A 22,206-nucleotide genomic window follows, 5' to 3' on the forward strand; every position below is an offset into this window, starting at 1 on the left:
TCATCCTCAGCATCCCCAGCCCGCGAGTGACTGAGGAGCCCTGGGGGCTGCCGGGCCTCGGGTGTGCGTGAGTCAAAGCCCTCGCTCTGGGGCGGGGACCCCCCCCCCCAGAGTACCGCGGGGGGCGAGGAGGCGGGGACCGCGTTCCTTTCACGAGTGACCTCGGCGCAAATTTGCCCGGAGCCGTCCTGGCGAGAGAGCTGGCAGGTTTGGCCGTTTCCTTCTCGCCCGCTGGGCAAGCTCGCCGGTCCGCGTGCGAGGGGCTGCGCCCCGCAAGCCGAAACTACATCCCGAGGCAAGGCTAGGCTGCCCTCGAGGTTGGGTCGGGGGGTGGGGGGTGACCTCGAGGCCACTTCCTCCTTTTCGGCGCCCTTCCTCCATTCCCCTAGTCACCTTCACGTCAGCAAAACTGCCCCTCAGGGCGAGAGGTCTCGCTCTCCCTCGCAAAGGGTTAATTTTCCGATCGCACGAGGGGGAGGAGATTTCCCCGTAGACAAGTAAAAAGGGTGATGGACAAACGTGCGGGCACTAAGACCGCAAGGCGTTCATTTCCTCCGACGGTGGATGCGGACGCCGGGAGGAGGAGAGCCCCGGAGCCAGGAGCTGGGAGCCGCGGCTGCACAGGCAATGCTCGCCCCTGGATGTAGCTGAGAGAGGCTGGGCGAGGCCGGCCCCCGGAGAGCCAGCGGCGAGGGCAAGACCGAGGGGGGTGGGTGGGGAAAGCAGACAGGAGAGCACCCGAAATCTAGCGCTTTACAGATTATTTTATTTTGTGTAGAGAACACGTAGCGACTCCGAAGATCAGCCCCAATGAACATGTCAGTGTTGGCTTTACAAGAATATGAATTCGAAAAGCAGTTCAACGAGAACGAAGCCATCCAATGGATGCAGGAAAACTGGTAGGTGATGCTTTCGCGTGATCCTCTCCCCGGGAGCCCTGCGCGCCTCCCCCGTGTGCCTTCATGTCGGGGTTTTCTGTCTGGGGCGTGAACGCGGCGACGAATCGCGGGCAGCGGGGAGCTGGTCGCCGAGTTCCCGGTCTCCCGGGGTGCGGGAACCGCCGGGGCCGCAGGGAGCGCGCGGGTCTCCGAGTGCCCCCGGGCGACCCGTGGCCACACACGCATCTTTAACACGGATTATATAACATGTTACATACGTGAATATACAGAGTAGGTGTCCGCGCGACACGGAAGGCGGGAGAGATGCCACAGTTCAGGCTCCCTACCTGGGCGCCCTCCCTCCTGGTTTTCACCTAGATTTGCGTTTTCTTGCTTGGCTTCCCGCAAACTGAGTGTGAAAGGCAGTCGTGGAAGGAACCCGGTCCTCTGTTCCGTTTAACCCTCTCCTGCCCGCGCTCTCTGGCCCTCGCCCTCTCCCCATCCCTCGTGTCCTTCCTTTCTCCTTGCAGCCCTCCTCCTTCTCCGCCTGCCCCACTCTCTGCTGCTCCCCGGCCGGATTTCTCCTTTCCTGGACCCCTTTCCCCACGCGGATCCCTTTCCGGTTTCATTAAGAGGCGGGGGTGGCGGGCGGGTGGGGGGAGGGGAGGGGAGGGGACGATGAAAACAGTAATAAAAATGAATGAACCCGAGCGAGTGCAGGGAGCCACGCCATTATTTAAGTTTGTTTTACGGAAACGCCTTTTGGACACACTCCGTTCTAGTTCAGTAGGAAGCTGTTGATCGGAGCTGAGACACAGGTTAAAAACCCCTCGGTCCGCAGAGCCCTTGGGGGCTCTTCCCCGGACAGACCTCTAATAGGGAGGGAGAGAGTTTGCCTGTTTACTGTGTTCTCTCCGCCAGTCCTTTTGAAAATCCCCGTGTGGGAGGCGAGCCTGTGTCACCTTGCAGTGTCGAGCAGGGGAGGAGGGTGTGCTCATCTCGCCTCTTCCTTGTAGAGCGAGCTGCAGACATTCCGGTCCTCCCTCTGCCTGAGCCTGGGTCTGGCGGGCAATAACGTGCAAGCTCCAGGCGCCCCGGAGCCGGGCGGCGGCCCGCAGCCTCCCGGGGGCCCGCGCGGAGGGGCTCTCGGGCGCCGAGGGGTCCCGCCCGCCGCCGCGTGCGCGAGCGCGGGCCCCGCGCCGTCACGACCGCCCTCCCTCCCTCCCCCATCTCGTCAATGGGAAACCAAAGACGCCGGCCGCGGGGGGCCGGGGCTGGACGCGGTGCAGTAGGAGGGGGCGCGGCGGGCCGGAGCTGGTGGGGGGAGGTCCAACTTCCTTTCCTCGGGTCCCCAGGAGTTGCGCCTGGCCCGGGGAGCCTTGGCCGCGCTGCCTGCCTCCTCCCGCCCGAGGCCCGCTGGCCGTTCGCGGCTGCAGCCGGGCGGAGCCCGCCCTCTGCGCCCGCTGGGCCGGGCCTGCTGGGGGCGGGCGTGCAGGGCCCGGCGTGCTCACACCCGCTGCGGCTGGCCGGGGGGCCGCACCGGGCGCGGGGCCGCGTGGGGCCAGCCCCGGAAGCCGGCCGGGGACGCGACCCGCTCCGAAGCCCAGGAAGTGCGGCAGCCACTCGGGGCGCGAGGCCAGGGAGCGCCGGGGGAGGGTCCGGCGCGCGTGCAGACCTTGCGCGGCCCTGGCTCCGGAGGAGGCCGACCCCGCTGGGCCCGAGCGGCCCGGGGACCTGCCCCGGAGCCCCTTCCTCCTCCCGCGTAGGGGGTGGCGCCGAAGGCGGGGCGGGGGCGGGGGCTGGAGGCTGCGGGCCCGCGGAGCGGCTCCTCTGCCGCGGTGCGCCGGGCTCCCCGCCACGCCGCTCGAGCCCACGATCTTCCCCCGTGGGCGCTTCCCCCGGGCGCCTCCGCTCCGACTTGCTGCATCTTTACTGGACCTGCCTTTCCGGAGCCGGCGTCCCCCGCGGTGGCTGCCCCCGCGCGCGCTCCGCCAGCCCCTCTGCCTCCTGTTTACTGGTTGCCTCTTCCCCGAGGCCAGGTAACCGGGTCCCGCCTCTTCTCTCCGTTCAACTCCACAAGTACACAATGAGCCGGACCGGGCCCGGCCCTCAGCAGGACTAGGCAGAACGGCAGAAATGCGCCAAGTTATTTTCTCCTGTTGAGCTCTCAGCACTGTTTGCTTCTAGCTCTTGGCAGACCTTTCTTCTGGCAGCGTCTCCTCTGGCTTTTCTTTGTACACGTGAATAGTCACAGGTATGCCTGTGCCTCCTTCCTACCAGACCGTCAGCTCTTGAGGGCATGGTTCTTGGCTCATTCGGAGCACGTTGAAGAGTGCGTTTTGTACATGGTAGATGCTGGGGAAGAGGCTTATCCAGGGAGTTAAAATGAGGCCTGGGGCCTATTGCATTGCCCGCACTACCTGTTAATACCTGAAGTTTAACATATTTGGCCTCCTCCTGCCTTTGAATACTACATCGCAGGCATATCCTGGGATTTTTCCTTTCTTGACTTTTTCTTTGTTGATCCTATGTTCTTAGCTTGCTTATTGCAGTCAAAAAGCCCTCCTGGCTGTTACTCTTTCCTTGCATATATTTCTGACCTTACTTGTCTTCCTTTCTCCTTTTATCTCAGTGTGTGCATTTCTCCCCACATCCTGGGGGCCCCATTTTATAAACCACTTCCACCAAAATCCCAACAGCAAAAAAGTCTTGAACAAGGTGTGTAAGAAAAAGATTTTTTGTTTCCCGTGTTCACAGGAGTAGGGAGCTCTGTGGCCAAGGCTTACTAACCCTCTTGGAGGCAGGGAAAGTTTAGGAAACCAAAGACACACCTTTTCAAAATGCTTTGAAATACCTTGTGGAGGAAAAACACAATGTTGAAGCATCTACTCTCATTGGAGCAATCATTTGCACTTGTCCTTAAAGATGTCTTAGACATGGCCTCAAACAAAGCTTATTAATTTAGAGAATTATAATAACTTCTGTCTCAAAACTGAGCCACGTGGTCTTTCGAAGAATTGTGAGAAAGGCCAGGAATGCTGTTGTGTCAGTATGCTGTCTGCACTGCTTAGTATTATTTAATGAGGGTAGCTTATTAAATACTATTTTAAAATCCATATTCATTAGCTTATTACATATTAATGTTACAGTCTCCTTATTTTGTTTTGGAGTGGTGTTTGTAAAAACACTAACAACGGCGGCAAGCTTATCAGGTTCATTGCTGCCTTAACAAATGATTAACCCTACATTCATTGTTATAAACACAGGGTAAATACCACAGACCTTTTTAATTTTCTAGCAGATAGTTTCATGTGTAATAGAGAAGCCATTGACATGTAAAGTAATACAGAGAGAATCATCCTGAGACCTCCTTGTGAAAGTACAGGTCAAGTTAAAAATACCTGAGGTAATGGTACCCGGAAAACGAAGGGAGAGGTAGAGGAGAATGCCTGCTTTACTCAGTAGCCTTTTTGACTTCCAAGTTTACACTGGAAAGCCCTGTGATTTTACAACAGTGAAAAAAGGGCGTTTTGTCCCTAAATGAGCTATCTCGCCTTCACCTGTTATTTTCACTAATCGCTTATTGAATGGGTAAGTGCTCCTTTTGCTAGCAAGGAAGCGAAATCACGTAGTGACTGGTAAGGCAAGGCGACATAAAATTCATTGAGTGAGAAGGGCAGCTGGGGTCGGCCTTCTCTTTCAGCAGCCTGCCAGGTTTGTGCTAACAGCAGTGGATGCTAGTTAGTTGCTCCAGTTGTAATTGCCTGGCCAATGATGATTATCTTCTGATGTCGGCTGACACGGTGTTCACCAATAGGAAGACAGGAGGCCTGTGCTGACTGCTGTAACATTATGGATGTGAGGTGACGTCATCACAGGGCTTGCCTAGAACCTCATGAAGCCCTCCCCCTCTCCTCTCTGGCATCCTTCACTTACCCAGCCTTTCAGTGCTTTGTATATTTTTCTGACTTTCTCCACTCTCCCCACCGAGGTATTGGTTTTAAGCGTTTTTATTGTTTACATTTTGTGTTCTGTATTTTAGGATCTGTAAGATAGTGTAGGGATTTTTAAGATTAAATACTATCAAAGAAAACCTTTCCACAGATTTGTTTTTACTAAGAAAAAAATTAGAGGAAACACTATTTAAAAGGGATTGTACGTCTATACGTTCTTATACGTGAGGTTCAGGAAGTAACATGATGTACAATTTCTGTATTAAAGAACATAAAGACATTGTAAGCCTGTATTATTAGTATTTTACTCAAAATACAGCATCATAATGTATGTCAAACTTTTAGAATGCAAGCAGAGTATTAAACTGTTGTTTCTCCGGTAGTGACAATTGTTCTGCATCGATCCTTAAAATCTTTAAGACCTGTATTCGTTTATAAGAAAAATGACTGGAGAATTGTGCAGTCTGTTCTCATGAAACAGGAAAGGCCAGACTCTCGTTTAATCAGTGCCACTACAGCAAATACAAATTTGGTCAGCTACCTAGGAAAATACTATGTCCACATAATAATCATGTTTCTTGACACTTTGGGGAATCACAGTTCATATTAGTTTTAGGATTGAGAAGTCCTAAGTGTGAGAAATTTAGCATGTCATTCAATAAACCTTAGAAAGCACTGGGATATTGGCCTGATAGCACTAGGTTAAGAATGAGAAGACTGAGAAAATGTACAGAGAAGAAAAATACGATCTATGTTATGGTGTTAGAAAATAATGAAATATGTGGGAACTGTGATCTGAACTTTTATGTATCTTTTTTTTTGTATCTTTTTAAAAAAATGATGTATTTTCATGCGGTCCTTGGTGTTTTAGGATTCCCGGGGATAATGGAAATTATTTTATGATATCTCCCATCCTTATACTTGTATTAGTCATAAATAGTATATGATGATAAAATTTTTACATAGAGCCTTTTGTTAAATTGAGAGTTAAATTTTGTGAAGAAGCCTTGTTGCTTGTTGCTTTTAGTGTTGGCTGATGATAATTCTAAAGGTATCGTGATCACATTGTCAATTAACTTCAAAGTCAACCCATTCCAGATCTCAGAGTTGTTTTGCATACTACCTCAAAAGAAGAATCTTTCAAGTTAGATGGGAAGAGCTGTGGGGTGAGAGGTGGGGGATGAAGACTTAGAAATACTAGGAGGGCAAAAAATAATCATCTAGTCCATCTTTAGCCAACAAAGCAAAATGAAGGAGTGTGGCACTCACTAGTCATTTAATTCAAGAATTCATCTTTGCTTCAGTGATCTGGATATTTTAGGTCCAAGTATTTTCTTAAATGAATTATCTGAAAATTGCCCCAGTGATCCACTTAATTTTTCGTGTATGGACATACATAAGCTGAGCTGCCCTTCATTAATAAGTACTAGACAACAGTTCACAACTTTGCCTTAGCTCTTTACCTTTACCTGATCTATGGTCTAGTCTCTACCTTCAAATCTTCCTGCTCCCATTTACTTTTCATTTCTCTTTGTTATAAGAGCACAGGTATTTACATCAAAAAGTTACCTACAGGGACACCTGGGTGGCTCAGAGGTTGAGCATCTGCCTTTGGCTCAGGGCGTGATCCTTGGGATCTGGGATTCAGTCCCACATCAGGCTTTTTTCAGGGAGCCTGCTTATCCCTCTGCCTGTCTCTGCCTCTCTCTCTCTCTCTCTGTGTTTCTCTCATGAATAAATAAATAAGATCTTAAAAAAAAAAAAGTTACCTACATATACCACAGACGGATATTTCTATTGATAACCCTAGAAAATCTGAATGAAAATATAACATGGCTTTATTGAATTGTTACAGTTCATAACTTTATTTGTATTTGAATTGTGTAAACAGGTTCAAGTATGTAACTTTTGGCATAGTTACTCATAGAACTTAAATAGCATATCTAATTATATTTAACTTCCAATAATTTTTTTTTAAGATTTTATTTATTCATGAGAGAGAGAGAAAGAGAGAGAGAGGCCGAGACACAGGCAGAGGGAGAAGCAGGCTCCTTGGAGACCAATGTGGGACTCCATCCTGGACCCCTGGATCATGCCCCCAGCTGAAGGCAGACGCTCAACTGCGGAGCCACCCAGGCGTCCCAACTTCCAATAATTTTATTTTAGACATAGATTTGTTCCTTTAAAAAAAATTATTGTTCTAGAATCAAAAATGAATTCGTACTTTTTAGGCTTGTTGAGCAAAAGCTATTCCAAAGCATTGGGTCTGTGTAAGTCATCAAAGTTCAAGCTTATGTGTATATCGTGATTCATTTCTATATTGAGCCCTCACAATTTTTAGTCTTAAGGTTCATTATCCTACTATTTTGGAATGATAAATACTTGTAGGAAAAACTTTTGTTTAATCAGTCGCTCACTGTGAACTTTCTACAATTTAACTTTAAGCCTGTCTCCTCCCTGCCCCCACCCCCACAACCAGTCAAAATATACAAGTGAAAAAGATTTATACTTACCTTTGCTGAGATGAATAAGACATACTGGATATAAGCAATTTTGCTGAATGATACTTATATAGTTTTCTAATACTTTGATTTCCTCCATAATTTCGCATTTTTAGTATTTTTCTTTCTAAAAAGTTTATAGCTAATTGCAGTATGATTAGGGGAATATCATTGACAGAATGTATTTTGGCGGGGGGGGGGCGGATCTCACTGTTTTTATGTTGGTTTATGATCACATTTTAAGTGAAATAGGTGTTACTCCATTTCTTAAAGATAAATTTCGAATGTGTTAGCTCAACCCTTTTCTTTTTTCTTTTTTTAAAATTTTATTTATTTTATTCATGAGAGACAGAGAGAGAGAGAGGCAGAGACACAGGCAGAGGGAGAAAGCAGGCTCCATGCAGGGAGCAGGATGCAGGAATCCATCCCGGGTCTCCAGGATCACACCCTGGGCCAAAGGCAGCGCTAAACCCCTGAGCTACCCAGGCTGCCCCACCCTTAACTTTATTAACACCCATCCTTGGTGCTAGTGTTTTGCTTTGTTTGGTTTTTTAATTGATCCTTTGAATTCTGAGGCTGAATTTTTGAATTGACTATTCATTAACTCTCAATGGACAGTATACATCATTCTTTGAAGACTATGAAATAACCCGTGAAATGCATGTTTATTATGTGTCTCTGTAAGGAGAGATGCAAGCATTTACCTGGAAAAGTACACTCCACATAAAGCTGTTAGAGTGTCTTTCAAAAAATGAAAACTGATATCCATTATAGACTATTTGTTTTTTATTTCTTAGTATTTCAAGGAGCATCTTGCTGAACTGGACATACTTATGAAATTTGCTGCAAAATAGGTTCCAACTTAATTGACTTTTGTCAGTTTTAAAATTTTTTTAAGTAGGCTCCATGTCCAGCGTGGACCCCAATACAGGGCTTCAACCGCATGACTGAGATCAAGACCTGAGCTGCTAACAAGGGTCAGCCCCTCAATCTACTGAGCCACCCAGGTGCCCCTTGACTTTTGTTGATGTTTTTTAAAACTAGTTAAATAATTTGATTTTACTAAGCATTTAAAAACCGCAAAAGTTGAACATTTAATTAATTGGATTTATCCCGATCAGTACTTGGATTTATCCCGATTATAAATAAGTTAAAAAAAATCTTCAAAATAGTTAATTATAGCCAAAGCCTTCAAGGTTTTTTGTTTTTGGTAGGCCCAGTTGTTCCTTTTACATGTAAGGTGATGTTAATAAAATGTAAAAGTTTTTAAGATTTAGGTCCACTCCAACTGGGTTCAGGTGTAGTTACTTCAGTGAAATTGAATGCTTTGAAGTGAGAATTTTATGATCTTGTTTTAGGAGGCTCAATGGGGAAGAAAGCTCTAGATAAAAAGGTTTACTCCTGGAACTTTTTTTTTTTTTTTTTTTTAATTTGTGTGAGATTTCTATTGAAGTCTGGGTGCGTTAAGCATTTAAAAGCTGGACTAGCAGGGGTTATCATTACAATAAGAGGGAAGGAAGCTCAATCAAAGCATTGTAAATATCAACATTTATGGTTTTCTCTCAATTTTATGACTTTTTGACAGACTTAAAGATCTTTTAAGAGTAGGGTAGAGTTTATCTTAAAGTAGTGATACTAATAGTTGGTACGTAATTGTTTACTGACTGCAGGCATTTTTTTGCAGAGGAGAAGCAGACACCCCACTGAGCAGGGAGTCCTACAAAGACTGGCTCTAACCCAGGATCTGTGGGATCTTGACCTGAGCCCTAGGCAGACTCTTAACTGCCTGAGCCACCCAGGTGCCCGCTGACATTCTTTTAAAATCATTTACATATGTTAACTGTTAAACATCCTCCCAACCACTCTTTGATGTATTACCTTTTTGATTTTTTACAACAGGAAATGGGGCTCAGTGTGGTTATACAGGTTAGGATTTTCATGTTAGGGATAAAAGGACTGGAATGGGCTCCAGGCCTAATGAAGAGTTTGTCATTAAGCCCTCAATCATCCCCTCATTTGAATAGGAATAAATACACTATGGATCTAAACTTGTAGCACTATAAACATATAAGAAACTTGTGGTTTTAATCAATGATCTCCCAAATGCCTCTAAGAAATTTTAACTAAGGTATCCTCAACACATTAAGGCCAGGATAACTATGAGAAACACCTATAAACGTAGTGAACATTAAACTATATAGGTAAATAAGTACCCAAATCATTAAGAAATATTTTTGAATGTTATTTGTTTATCCATCAACACTTTTAGAAGTGGAGAAAGCAATGTCACCTTCAGTGTTGCTTCTATCATAAAACATTCCAATTTCGTCATAAGTGATGACACAGATTCGGAACCTTTCTTATAAAGCATGTTTTTCTGTCTGCCTCTCTTCCACGAGCCTCATACATTTAGCTTGGTTCTAGACTCTGGGAATTTATTTCCACCTGGCTCTGCCTGTACCCTTCTTTCCTTCAGGCAGGGGTACAGGGTAAATAGCCATCCATAGAAGCCACCCACAGTTGACAGAAGAAAAAAAAGACGTGTGACTTGGGGATGTCACTATTCTTTGAGGTCCGTTTCTGCAGTATGAAGGATTAAAAAGTACTTTCATTTGTTTTGTTTGTGAGTCTTGAATTCTTTTTCTAGTTCTACAGAAAGAAATACAGGAAAAAAGACATGAAAGCATTAGAAAATGTAAAGATGCATGAAATAAAACAACTTTAATTCTTATCCAGAGGCATCCACTGTTATTTTGCCACATTTCCTTCAGCCTTGTTTCCAAGTTTTTTTTATGGTATGCATTCAGTGCATCCATTGACAGATTGAGTTCCTTATTATGTGCCAAGGATTGTGCTGAGCACTTTACATTTACATATTATCACATTACAACTTTGATGTTGCTTATTTCCCTCTTTGCATTATAAACATACCACTGAAACCTCTCCATAAGTATGTTTTCCGTATATTTTATTGTTTGGGCTTAAATTAATTTAGATAACCATTGCCTTATCTTCAATCATGCTAAGTTTCTAATATTTTGCTGTTAGAACTAGTCATTTGATTATCTTTGTCCATTAATTTTTCTTACTTATCTGATCATTTCCTTTGTAGAAGTATAAACTGTAGCATCCAAGGGAATTACCTCTTTTTTTTTTTTTTTTGAGATTTTATTTATTCATTCCTGAGAGACACAGAGAGAGAGGCAGAGACATAGGCAGAGGGAGAAGCAGGCTCCTTATAGGGAGCCCAATGCTGGTCTCAACACCAGGACCCCAGGATCACACCCTGAGCCAAAGAGCCTAAGGCAGACTTTCAACCACTGAGCCACCCAGGCATCCCGGGAATTACCTCTTTTTAAGGATTATGATATCTAGACATCTGGTTGATGTCTAGAAAAGTTGAACCAATTTGCACTCCAGCAAGGAAAGACAGTTTTCACATCCTTCATCTTCATCCTGAAGATGATCTCTTAAAAATCTTTGATAAATTAATGTAAAATGGGACATCTCGTTGCTTTAATTTATATTTGTTTTCTAGTGAGATCCAAAAAATTTACTTGGATTTATTTTCCATTTACTTTTGTAAGTTATCTGTTCCAGGCCTTTTCTAGTTAACTATCATTTGCTTACATTTGGGATACATTAAGGATCTTTGATTTTGTTCAGCATGATTACTCTGTTGTGAATAATTTCTTCTCTAGATTGACTTCTAGGAACTAGTTGAATATATGAAATAGAAATGTATTTTCCATCACCCCCTGAATTAAGGGAAACAACTATGCTTATCTCTTTATAAATAACCTTAAGTCAACAGCCCCAGGGAGTAAGGGAGAGAGGAGAGAAAACCTGGAGACTGGGCTTCTGTTCAGTGTGGAGATAGAGGAAGTAGTCTCTTGGACTTCCTGCTAATTTTGGTACTCTCTTATTTGCTTTATTTTTCAGTTTTCCACAGATGTGGTGATGAGTGTTCACTGTAGTATTATAGTATGGTGGTTAGGCACAAGGGCTCTGGAGCCAGTGTGTTAGGGTTCAAGCCCTCTTGCAACCACATAGCAACTGAGTGACCATCTCGCCAGTGGATTAATTAGCACCTCTGCTTCAGTTTCCTCATCTTTAAATTGAGAGATGATAATAATAGTATTGGGAATGATAATGATGGAATCTACTTTAGCAGGTTGTGAGGATTAGACAATTTATACATTAGGTCCTTACAACAGTGTCCAAGACTATATATAATTTTTATTATACCTTTATTGTTATCTGCACCATAGACTCAGTGGGATCAAAAGGGAAAAGGGAGGAACTGTAAGTTCTCGTAGAACTGAGGTACCCCAAAATGGCTGTGCGATCAATTCTCCAAATAGGACAAAAAGGCCTATTACCCAGGAGCCACTACCAAGGTATAGGCATTGGGAGGAAAAACCAAGAAAAAGAAAAAGTATGACATCAGCTTTGCTTTCAGGAAATCTATAATTCAAAAGATCTCAGCAAAGGGACACCTGGGTGGTTTAGTGGTTGAGCATCTGCCTTCAGCTTAGGGCGTGATCCTGGGGTCCAGGGATCCAGCCTGGCATCGAGCTCCTTGCAGGGAGCCTGCTTCTCCCTCTGCCTATGTCTCTGCCTCTCTGTGTCTCTCATGAATATATAAATAAAATCTTAAAAAAAAAAAAAAGATCTCAGCAAGAGAAAACATCGTTAATATAAATGCAGTTTAAAAAGAAGTGTGGGGGCCCACTCTACTATGAACGTTTGGAACATTTTCAAATCTATGCTTTATCTTCTATCACATGTAACAGTGTGAAATCGAGGGAGTCCTGGGAATAGATGCTGATTACTAATTTATTTCCAATAAAACACCTGAGATTATCCCATTTAATAATTTACGCAGTGTGATAGCGTCTTTATTATGTTACACGCACTAAAGGTAAAATCATTCTAAATCCATAAGTGAAATGATAGTGGCTGAAAATTTGGAGTTTTTTTTTTTTAAGATTTTAATGCATTTTTGGGAGAGAGAGAGAGAGAGAGACAGCGCATGAGTCAGGGAGGAGCAGAAGGAGAGAGAGAAGGAGAAACAGACCCCTGGCTGAGCAGGAATCCATCCCAGGACCCCAGGAAAATGACCTGAGCTGAAGGCAGATGCTTAACTGTCTGTTTAACCCACTGAGCCACCCAGGTGCCTCAAATTTTGGAGTTAGGTGCTTGTAAGTTTATGCTTAAAATAAGTATTTAGTCATTGTTTTTCTAATTTCAACGAAAGAAGCATGGCTGTTTGGTTTCTTAGTGAAGTCAAATAAGAGAGCAAAACACATCGGTTTTCTCTTATGTACTTGAATTGCCATGAGCTTGTGGTAGAGAAACCCAAGTGGAGTCCTTTCTTTAAGGTTCCCAGTTTTCTTATTCTTGAGACAAGGAAGTCTGTCCCTTAGGGGTTCCCATGAAATGGGGGAGATTTTCTTCCATGTGTTTATTCCTTCCTCTCTTAGCTCCTGTTGAAGGAGGTCATGGAGAACACATAACCACATGTTGACCCTCATACTGGACTTGGGCATTTATTTGGAGGATCTTCATCCCCTCCCTTACTTTTGCAATGTATGGTTGTCCCATTGTTCTCATACTCGAAGCCACTTCAAGGGCGCAGCCTTGAGAGAGTAACATATTGTAGAGCCTATGTATATGACTGAACCCTTGAAGGCCTTTGTACAAACTCTTAAGATTCTGGAGGGCAGGTGAAAAGATCTGCTCATCCTGCGACCTCTGAAGACAAGCCTCATCTGTAAATTCCCTTGCTTATTAAAACTGCCACCTACCAATCTGGAGTGATCAACCCTTTCTTCAGTCTGCATGCACAGGGGAGCAGTTTCCAGTTTCACCTGGAGAACTCCTGAGGTTACAAACCAGCAGCTCTCCATCCAGACCTGGAGCTCCCATTGCAGTGGGCTACTTGCATGCCTCCTTGTGACGGCAACACAGGTAAAGTGTGCCGTGCTATGAGAGCTGTTTTATAACTAACCTCTAATTTGATAAATGCTTAAGTTGTAAGTGAACTGTCCTCCTAGGCCTGTATCAACTGTCGAGAAATTTTTTCAGGCCTACTGTTGTAGATACTTGGAATTTGTGGGGGGGGAATACTTCCCCCCGAGTATAAAGCAAAACCCCAAACTCTAATTTTTTTTTGCTAAGACATTACAATTACTTGTACTTAACGTTCCCTGGACAGCATATATATAATACTTGATTCAGTAATTAGAACCCCTCATGGCCCCAGAGCCTACCCAGTTAGGCAGGGTTGTTTATGTTTAAAATTTTTAAAAATATTTTATTTATTTATTCATGAGAGACAGAGAGAGAGGCAGAGACAGAAAAAGCCTGCCTGCGGGCAGCTTGATGTGGGACTCCATCCCAGGACCCACAGGATCATGCCCTGAGCTGAAGGCAAATGCTCAACTGCTGAGTCACCCCGGCATCCCGAAATTTGTGGTTTTAACAATAGCAGGTTTAACGTGGAATGACCCAAAGGTCCAGGCAATGAATCAACTAAAAAATTTTTTTTCTGCAGTCACATTTGAGAAGCAATAGCAGAGCAGTTATGCTGTGCTTTCTTATTTTCCTGGAGGTAGGAATTTTCGTGAAGTGTAGAAACTATGCACCTATGAGAAACGGCCTCAAAGCAGTATAACACTTAGTGCTGACATGAAAGTAAGGGATGAGATAAAATCTTAGAAAAACCTCAACTGCGTGGCTCAGTGGTTGAGTGTCTGCCTTTGGCTCAGGTGGTAATCCTGGAGTGCGGGGATTAAGTCCCACATCGGGCTTCCTGCATGGAGCCTGCTTCTCTGCCTGTGTCTTGGCCTCTCTCGCTCTTTCTGAATGAATAAATAAATAAACCTTTAAAAAAAAAAAAGTTCTTTTGCCTCGTTGCATCGAGAGAGCAAGATGGGTCACCAGCAGCTCTACTGGAGTCAAACGAGAAAGTTTGGCCAGGGCTCTCATTCTTGCCTTGTGTGTTCAAACTGGCACGATCTGATCTGGAAATTTGGCCTCAGTATGTGCCACCAGTGTTTCCGTCAGTACACGAAGGATATAGGCTTCATTAAGTTGGATTAGATGAACTTCCTTGAATGGGTCATCCAAGATACCTACCTTAACTGCAGATGTCCAAGGTACCTACCTTAATGCCAACTCATTGTACATAAAAGAAAAATACTGAGTGTTTAAAAAAAAAGTAAGGGATGAAGAAGAGATCTAGGAACAGCGGGATGCTTCATCAGAAAACAGTTTCATGGAATTTTGTAGGTTAAAGGAATGTTCTTCAAATTTTTTGCTCACTTCCTTTGTAAAGAAGTTTCAAAAGCAATGTACTGCCTGACACACTTTAAAGTTTTCATTATAAGCTGAATTAATTTCATATTATAGAATAAATAAGATGAGGATTAGCTAGTTACAATAAGTATTTTATAATGTGAGGGCACCTGGTGGCTCAGTGGTTGGGCATCTGCCTTTGGCTCAGGGCATGATCAGGTCCTGGGATCAAGTCCTGCATCAGCCTTCCTGTGGGAAGCCTGCCTTTCCTTCTGCCTGTGTCTCTGCCTCTATCTCTGTGTCTCTCATGATAAATAAATAAAATCTTAAACATTTTGTAATTTGAGGACAAGTTTACCTACTTTATTGAATAATGCACAGTGAATCTGAAATTACATAAACATTTTTATTAATGCTTTTATTCAATCAGTGGCCCCCCAAACATGTCATATTCCACAATGAAAAAAATCAATGGGACTAACCTATATTGCCTCCGTTTGTTATGAAGTTTGAACATGTCAATGTTCATTATGTAAAGGCTCTAAACAGAAGGGGAGAAAAATGGATATTATGTTTCTGCCTCATATCATTGTTCATTTTTACTTTGTGCTTTGGCCTAGAAGGAAAGACCTAGGCAGGCTATCAAGTGTCTATGTTTTAAAACTGCAGAGAAGGTTATAGATAGGATTACCATGTGTATTGTAGTCATTAAGACTAGTTCCCTAATGGGTAAAACAGTTTCTTTTTAACTTGGTCATCTACTGTTAGAACCTGAGGACTGCCTTAAGCCCCCTAAGTCCATTCCATGTGGGGTGGCTCTGATTGTTGAAGGCTGTCCTACATATCGACCCGAAAGTTGTATCCCTTTATCATTCCTCCATTATAGTCCTAGTGCTGACTCTACCTGTATTTAATTCCCACTTCCACATAACCATCATATATGCATTTGAAAATTGCTATTATATCCTCTCTAGGCCTTCTTTTCTAAGCCATTTCTCATATATTATTTGCAGTCCACTGGGAACCCGAATATCTGAAAAATAAAAAAGTAGGACTCCCACACTTTTGGTTTGGACAATTAAATGTGACCGACTAGGATAAACTCTAATAAATTTATTAAAGCTTGGTTCATATACATTAAAATGAACAAGTTTGTATTAGAGAATAATACAGATGGAAGGAATTATAGTTTTAATCTACTAGAAGGTCTGCCATATGGTCCTTTGGAACATCACAAAGCTATTGTACATATGACATTCTGGAAATTTTAAGGACTCTTGTCAGAGAACTGCCAGGATTACCTTGAATTGTAGTGGTTTTCAATTACTGCTCATATATTCACATTTGCAGGAATTCTTTTTTGGACCTGTGTATTGTGATTGCTGATATTGTTTGTGATGACACCATTTTGGTTGGTATTTGGTTCTTCTCTAGTTCTTCATAATTCTTGAGTTCTTTTGCTGCTGATGAGGGTAGCTTGAGGTTAAAAAAAAGAAAAAATTGGAGAACCATGCTGTGTTCTTGATCCTTAAATAGGTATTTGGCCAGACTCATATAGAGGAGGTTGTTTCTCTTCAGAATACACAGGCACAGGCTTCATGTCAGAGATTCAGAATTAGTATGTCCATGGAGAGGCCCAGGTACTGTGTAAAGTTCTTCTTAGGTAATTCTTCTTTTTTTAAAAAAGATTTTATTATTTTATTTATTTATTCATGAGAGAGGCAGAAACATAGGCAGAAGGAGAAGCAGGCTCCCTGTGGGTAGCCTGATGGCGGGACTGGATCCCAGGATCCTGGGATAACAACCTGAGCCAAAGGCAGACCCTCCACCACTGAGCCACCCAGGTGCCCTTCCCAGGTAATTCTGACACTTGCTTTAGCAAGTACTGCTCTGGATGATGCTGATTCCATCATACATTCTTCGAGTTTGTCTTCTCAGACTATTGATTTCACAAACTGAACCTCTTCCAATCTGCTCTACTTCTTTGTTGTCTGCCTCTGGAAGGATTATCAGTCTTTTCAACGCCCTTGTTTCCCTGCCCTCTTTCCCGAATTCTAATTCACAAGTCCTGTGTGATCTGGCTCTCGCTTCATTTCTCTTGGCTCATTGCCATTGCCACTGTTCTCCTGCAGGCCTCCACCCTACTTTTTGTCTCCTCACTCACTTTCCTACTTCTATCCTCTACCTGGTCTTTCAGCAGGAAGTCAGAGATGCCATCCTGTCACTCTTGCCCTACAAACCTTCCCCGGTTTCCTGCTGTCTATATGACAAGTCTAAATTGTTTTGGTTGGTTTGAAAGGCCATTTATTTATTTATTTTTAAAAAGATTTTATTTGTTTATTCATGAGAGACAGAGAGAGAGAGAGAGGCAGAGACACAGGCAGAGGGAGAAGCAGGCTCCATGCACGGAGCTGGATGTGGGACTCCATCCGAGTACTTCGGGATCATGCCCTAAGCTGAAGGCAGAGGCTCAACTGCTGAGCCACCCAGGCATCCCTGAAAGGCCATTTAAAATCTGGCTCCCAATCACCTTCCTAGTGTTACCTATTGAAGTAGCCCTGGTCCCAGCCTATCTGTTCAAATGCAAATTAAATATCCTTTTCCCTCCTCTCCCATCAGAATCCACTGGGTCTTCCTTTGCGGTTTGCAGCCATTTGATTCATAAATAGATTAGTGTTTTTTCTTCTAGCTTTGAAATCAGTGCCTGTCACAGAATTTGGCATATATAGTTGCACTATATGTGTGTTAAATAGATGAATGCATATTGGTATGGATACCCAAGCCTGTTCATTCACATTCAAATGTATCTGATTTATTATCCGTTACACTTTCTTTTGTCTTTAAGTGAATCATGAGACACTACCTGGTGCCTTATTGAAACAGTAATAAAAGGGGCACCTGGGTGGCTCAGTGGTTGAGCATGGCTCAGGTTGTGATCCTGGAGTCCTGGGATCGAGTCTTGCATAGGGCTCCCCGCAGGGCGTCTGCTTCTACCTCTGCCTATATCTCTGTGTCATAAATAAATAAAGTCTAAAAAGAAAAAAAATAATTAAAAAATAATAAAAATACATATTCTCTTCTAATTTTATTTTTAAGAGAAAAGGTATTAATTTATCATGACTAATTTGTAGTGAAAGTGTGCTAATTTGGGGGGGACTCTTCTTTTTTAGGCACTCAAACCATCTAATTAGAAAGAAGTCCGACTTACTTAGAATGAGGGGTGGGTCGGATTGTATGTACAAGGAACAAAAATCAGGTAGAAAATAATACCAAATGATAAAAGATACTTGTATCAAGATGGCAATATGGTGGTTATTTCTTCTTTTGTGTCTTCCAGTTTTCTATAATCTTTCTTATGTTATATTCTGAGTATGTACAGGTGGTATGGTTATGCATGTGGTCTTTTCCCTGTTTTTGAATTAACTATAATGTGTTTACTGTTTTTATAATAAAAGTTGCATTTTATAATGGTGTATTTGGTAGCAGGTAACAAGCACTTTTTTAAACGAATGCATTTTTAAATAAACATTAAAAACAACATAGTTAAACAGAAACACGGTTTGTGGACATTGAACTGCACAATCTTCAAATAAATACACTTTCTCAGATTAAGGTAGAAATGAACCATACTACTGATGTCCAATTGTAAGTTATGCAGTTTAATTATTTTTTAGTAGGAAGGGGTTATACCTCTTTAGCAGGGTGGGGGCGGAGATAAAAGACATAAATTTGACTTTAACATTGCAACTTCTATGGCTGGGCTTCAGGAATGTATCTAATAGGGCAAAGGTTCCCCAGAGACAAGAGTCATCTAATCTAATAAAGATAAAAGATTAAACATAAACCTGTCTCTAGAGAGAAAAAAATGAATAGGATAATTGGCTTAGGGACCTGGTAGCACCTGGAAACAGATGCTGTACATATACCTGGAATACATCATTAACAAATGCATCCAGAATTGCAGAATGCCTGGAAGATCAAATCTCATTTAGAGGAGCTAGAAGGATTTTGTTTCTCTCTGAAATGAGGGTTAGTCCAGAGGCCATGCTGTGTGGATCCAGAGAACCTGGTGTGTCTTAATCTGGTGCGAAGCTTCAGGGATGAGGTTAGGAAGAGTGTGTGACAGAGCTTTTTTACAGAACTGCTTTGTAGAGGAGATCTTATCATTCCTGGGCGTTGCTTTGAACTCCTGCTTCTTTTGAACTTCCTTCTAGAAAAAGAGGAATTGCTGTTTGAATACAGGAAAAGTAGTATTTTCTTTTGTTTTTATGTTACCACTGTTTAGGAAGACCTGCCATTCCATATTAGCCTTTTCCTCTCTGTTGTCTCAGCTAGTAAATAAAAGGGCACAGGAGAGAGGAGAGATTGGAAGAGAATGGTTCCAAATCATATGGGATGCAGTTTTTAAAGATCTCTGCTCTTAAGCTATAGACAACTCAAGTATCCTTAAGTGTTATTTCCTCAAAAGATATTTTTTCTTGAAGTCAATTTAAAAATTTTACTAGTAAACATTTGTGACTTTTTGTAACCTAAGAAGAAAAGGTATACCTATCTCCTTTCAGTTAATTTTTTTAAAGGAAGCTTTCTCCTGCTATAGAAATTTATTCTTTTTAATTTTGAAAACCACTCCAAAATAAATAGTCCATAGTTTCAGATTCTAGAGTAACATGTTTTACCAGACTAGTTTAAAAATTACAATTTACTAAGCATAAAATGTTCTGACCAGCACAATGTCTGTGGATATGTAGGTGCCAGGAGAGAGCAAGGACTGTATAATTTTATTTGACTTTTCTTTTTCTTTTTTTTTTTTTAAGATTTTATTTATTTATTCACGAGAGACATAGGGACAGAGAGAGGCAGAGACATGGGTAGAGGAAGAAGCAGGCTCAACACAGCGAGCCTGACATGGGACTCGATCCCAGGACTCCAGGATCATGCCCTGAGCCGAGGGCAGATGCTTAACCCCTGAGCCACCCAGGCGTGCTTGATAAACATTTACATTTATTTTGAAAATAACCTCAGTTTTAGTGCTGTATAATATGAACAGTGTGGTGACTTAAAAAAAGGTCTACTAATTATTGGGTTTTTTTTTTTTTTTTTAATGAGCAAATGTTGACGGTAATCTCTTCAGTTTTGCTGTGACAAGAGGTGGGTCAGTACACTGTAAGCAATGGCTGGGCTCAGATGGTAGATGTTATTTCATATGAGTAATTCAGACAAACCAGACAATTTTTTTTTTGAACCAGCACTGCATAGAGGAAATAATAATCACAGTGGGCAACTACATGAAACAACCCCCCCCCAAAAAAAAAGATTATCATGTTTTTGAGAATTCTATCATGGCTAGAGAATAGCATGGTTGGCCTCAGAGATCTAAGAGTTCATCATCTGACTGAACTTTCTGTGGAGAATATTTCTTCCCCACAAAGGATTTGGTGTCCAGAGGTTCCTTCTTTTCTCTATAATGCTGAAGGGACAAGGTGTAGGGATGCTGAGGCTAGTAAATTGTGCTTGTCCTCCCTTCCCACAGTGTAATACAGAAAATGACAAAACATTGTAAAACTGGATGCCCTTTCTAGGATTAAATTTCACTTTGAGAAAAGAATACATTGGCCCTTTTTACTGTTTTTAGTTTGTCATAGATATATGTGCTGTTGTCGATTTAAGCTGTTTTCCTTAGGTAGCTACAGTATGATAGCTCCAAATATTTTTTTTTCTATGCAAAGTCTAAGACATTTGGAATATAGTAGTTTCCTCAAGTATCCTATAAATTATATTTTCATTGATCTGGAGCCAGACCTTCAATAGCTTACCAGTTGTCTTTAGTAGTTATCTTAAACTGTTCTTCATGTGAAAATGACCAGTGACAGTCTTGTTTTCTCATGAATTCAGCTGGGTTAAAAGGTTTACTGTTTCTACCATCCTTTCTGAAATTTATGTAGATACTGTTTTGCTTTATCAATTAAATTGTATGCACATAGAGGCCTAGAATTATGAAGATATACTTAAAACCTTTATTTTTTCCCTGACGATTTTACTTATGTAGTATTAGGATTATTTTGATAATACATAAAAACATGTACTGTCACAGAAATTTTTTTTAAGATTTGATTTATTTATTAATGAGACACAGAGGGAGAGGCAGAGGCATAGGCAGAGGGAGAAGTAGGTTCCCCTTTGGGAGTTTGATGGGGGAGCCTGATACAGAACTCGATCCCAGGACCCCAGGACCTGGGGATCATGACCTGAGCCAAAGGCAGACACTCAACCACTGAGCCACCCAGGTGCCCCTCACAGAAATATTTTTGAAAGCAATAAACTTCAATCAGTTGTAATTTCTTCTTTCAATGGATAGGCCTGGAGCAAGTTTAAATAATATTGTAGAAAACTTAGGAAACCACAAATAAGCAAAAATAAGAAAATAAATGTTACTTTGAGATAAACACTAACATTTTGGTGCAAATCTTTTTAAAACTCTTTTTTGCCATCTGTCCACTTCCGTTTTTCTTCTTAACAAAAATTTTACCATAGGGTTCATACCATATTTTTCTGTAAACTTTTTTCTTACTATAGAATAGACATTATTCCATGTTGTTAAATACTTCCCTCACTTAGTTGTAAATGGGAAAATTATGTTTCTTTATTGTGATGTTCCAGTTAACATGTAAAAAGCTTCAGTAGACACATGTCACTCTTTATAATCAGTGTATAATTTTTTGTCATTTTTTAGAAGGAAAAAGAAAGCTAGTAGCTTTTTTTTTTTTTTTAAGATTTTAGTTATTTATTCATGATAGACATAGAGAGAGAGAGAGAGGCAGAGACACAGGCAGAGGGAGAAACAGGCTCCATGCCGGGAGCCCGGCGTGGGACTCGATCCTGGGACTCCAGGATCGCGCCCCGGGCCAAAGGCAGGCACCAAACTGCTGAGCCACCCAGGGATCCCCCAAAGCTAGTAGCTTTAAAAGAACAAAGGAACACACTAATATTATTAAGATGGTTTTAAGTCTATTTTTTTTTTATTTTTTATTTATTTATGATAGTCACACACAGAGAGAGAGAGAGGCAGAGACACAGGCAGAGGGAGAAGCAGGCTCCATGCACCAGGAGCCCGATGTGGGATTTGATCCCGGGTCTCCAGGATCGCGCCCTGGGCCAAAGGCAGGCGCTAAACTGCTGCGCCACCCAAGGATCCCAAGATGGTTTTAAGTTTGACTGGTGGAATAAAAGTATAATATATTTCAGATAATTTCCTTCTATGTAATATGTTCTCTTTGGGTAATACTCATCAGTTCACTTTGCAGAATACCCGCCAATCAAGGAACTGTCTTGAGATGCTTTCAAATGCTAGTAAAACATAATTAACTGTGGCTTAAAACATAAAACATTTAACTATTTCCTATAAGAAGAAGTCTGATTGGAAGCCTCTGTAGTCATTTTGTGGTTTAATAGTGCCATCAGTTTTCCAGATTCTGAGTTTTTGTCTTGCCATCCTTAATGTAAATCAAGTGTTTTCTTTGCGGTCACAGGATGGCTGCCCATATCACCAAGCATCTGTCCTCACTACAGCTTTCC

The 22,206-nt window shown here is 42.3% G+C and overlaps 2 protein-coding genes across 3 annotated transcripts in view; both read left to right on the plus strand.

Annotated features, from left to right (window-relative positions):
- Positions 1-200: 200 nt before the first annotated feature.
- Positions 201-22,206, plus strand: part of ELOVL6 (ELOVL fatty acid elongase 6) — a 136,172-nt gene continuing 114,166 nt past the window's right edge. Inside the window, exons 1-2 of one of the 2 annotated variants that reach the window (XM_055342368.1) lie at positions 201-295; positions 779-899. In XM_055342368.1, coding sequence (XP_055198343.1) covers positions 811-899 — 89 coding nt within the window. In that variant the 5' untranslated portion in view covers positions 201-295; positions 779-810. Of the gene's footprint in view, positions 296-519; positions 625-778; positions 900-22,206 lie in introns of those variants that run through there. The other variant, XM_055342367.1, reaches the window with a different exon arrangement.
- On the plus strand, positions 14,143-14,592 carry LOC129521141 (40S ribosomal protein S29-like). Its single transcript, XM_055342369.1, has one exon. The coding sequence runs from the start codon at positions 14,269-14,271 to the stop codon at positions 14,437-14,439; it is 171 nt and encodes a 56-aa protein (XP_055198344.1). The 5' UTR covers positions 14,143-14,268; the 3' UTR covers positions 14,440-14,592.

This window comes from Nyctereutes procyonoides, unplaced genomic scaffold (genome assembly GCF_905146905.1).
Source record: "Nyctereutes procyonoides isolate TBG_1078 unplaced genomic scaffold, NYPRO_anot_genome, whole genome shotgun sequence".
In the NCBI taxonomy this organism is placed as follows: domain Eukaryota; kingdom Metazoa; phylum Chordata; class Mammalia; order Carnivora; family Canidae; genus Nyctereutes; species Nyctereutes procyonoides.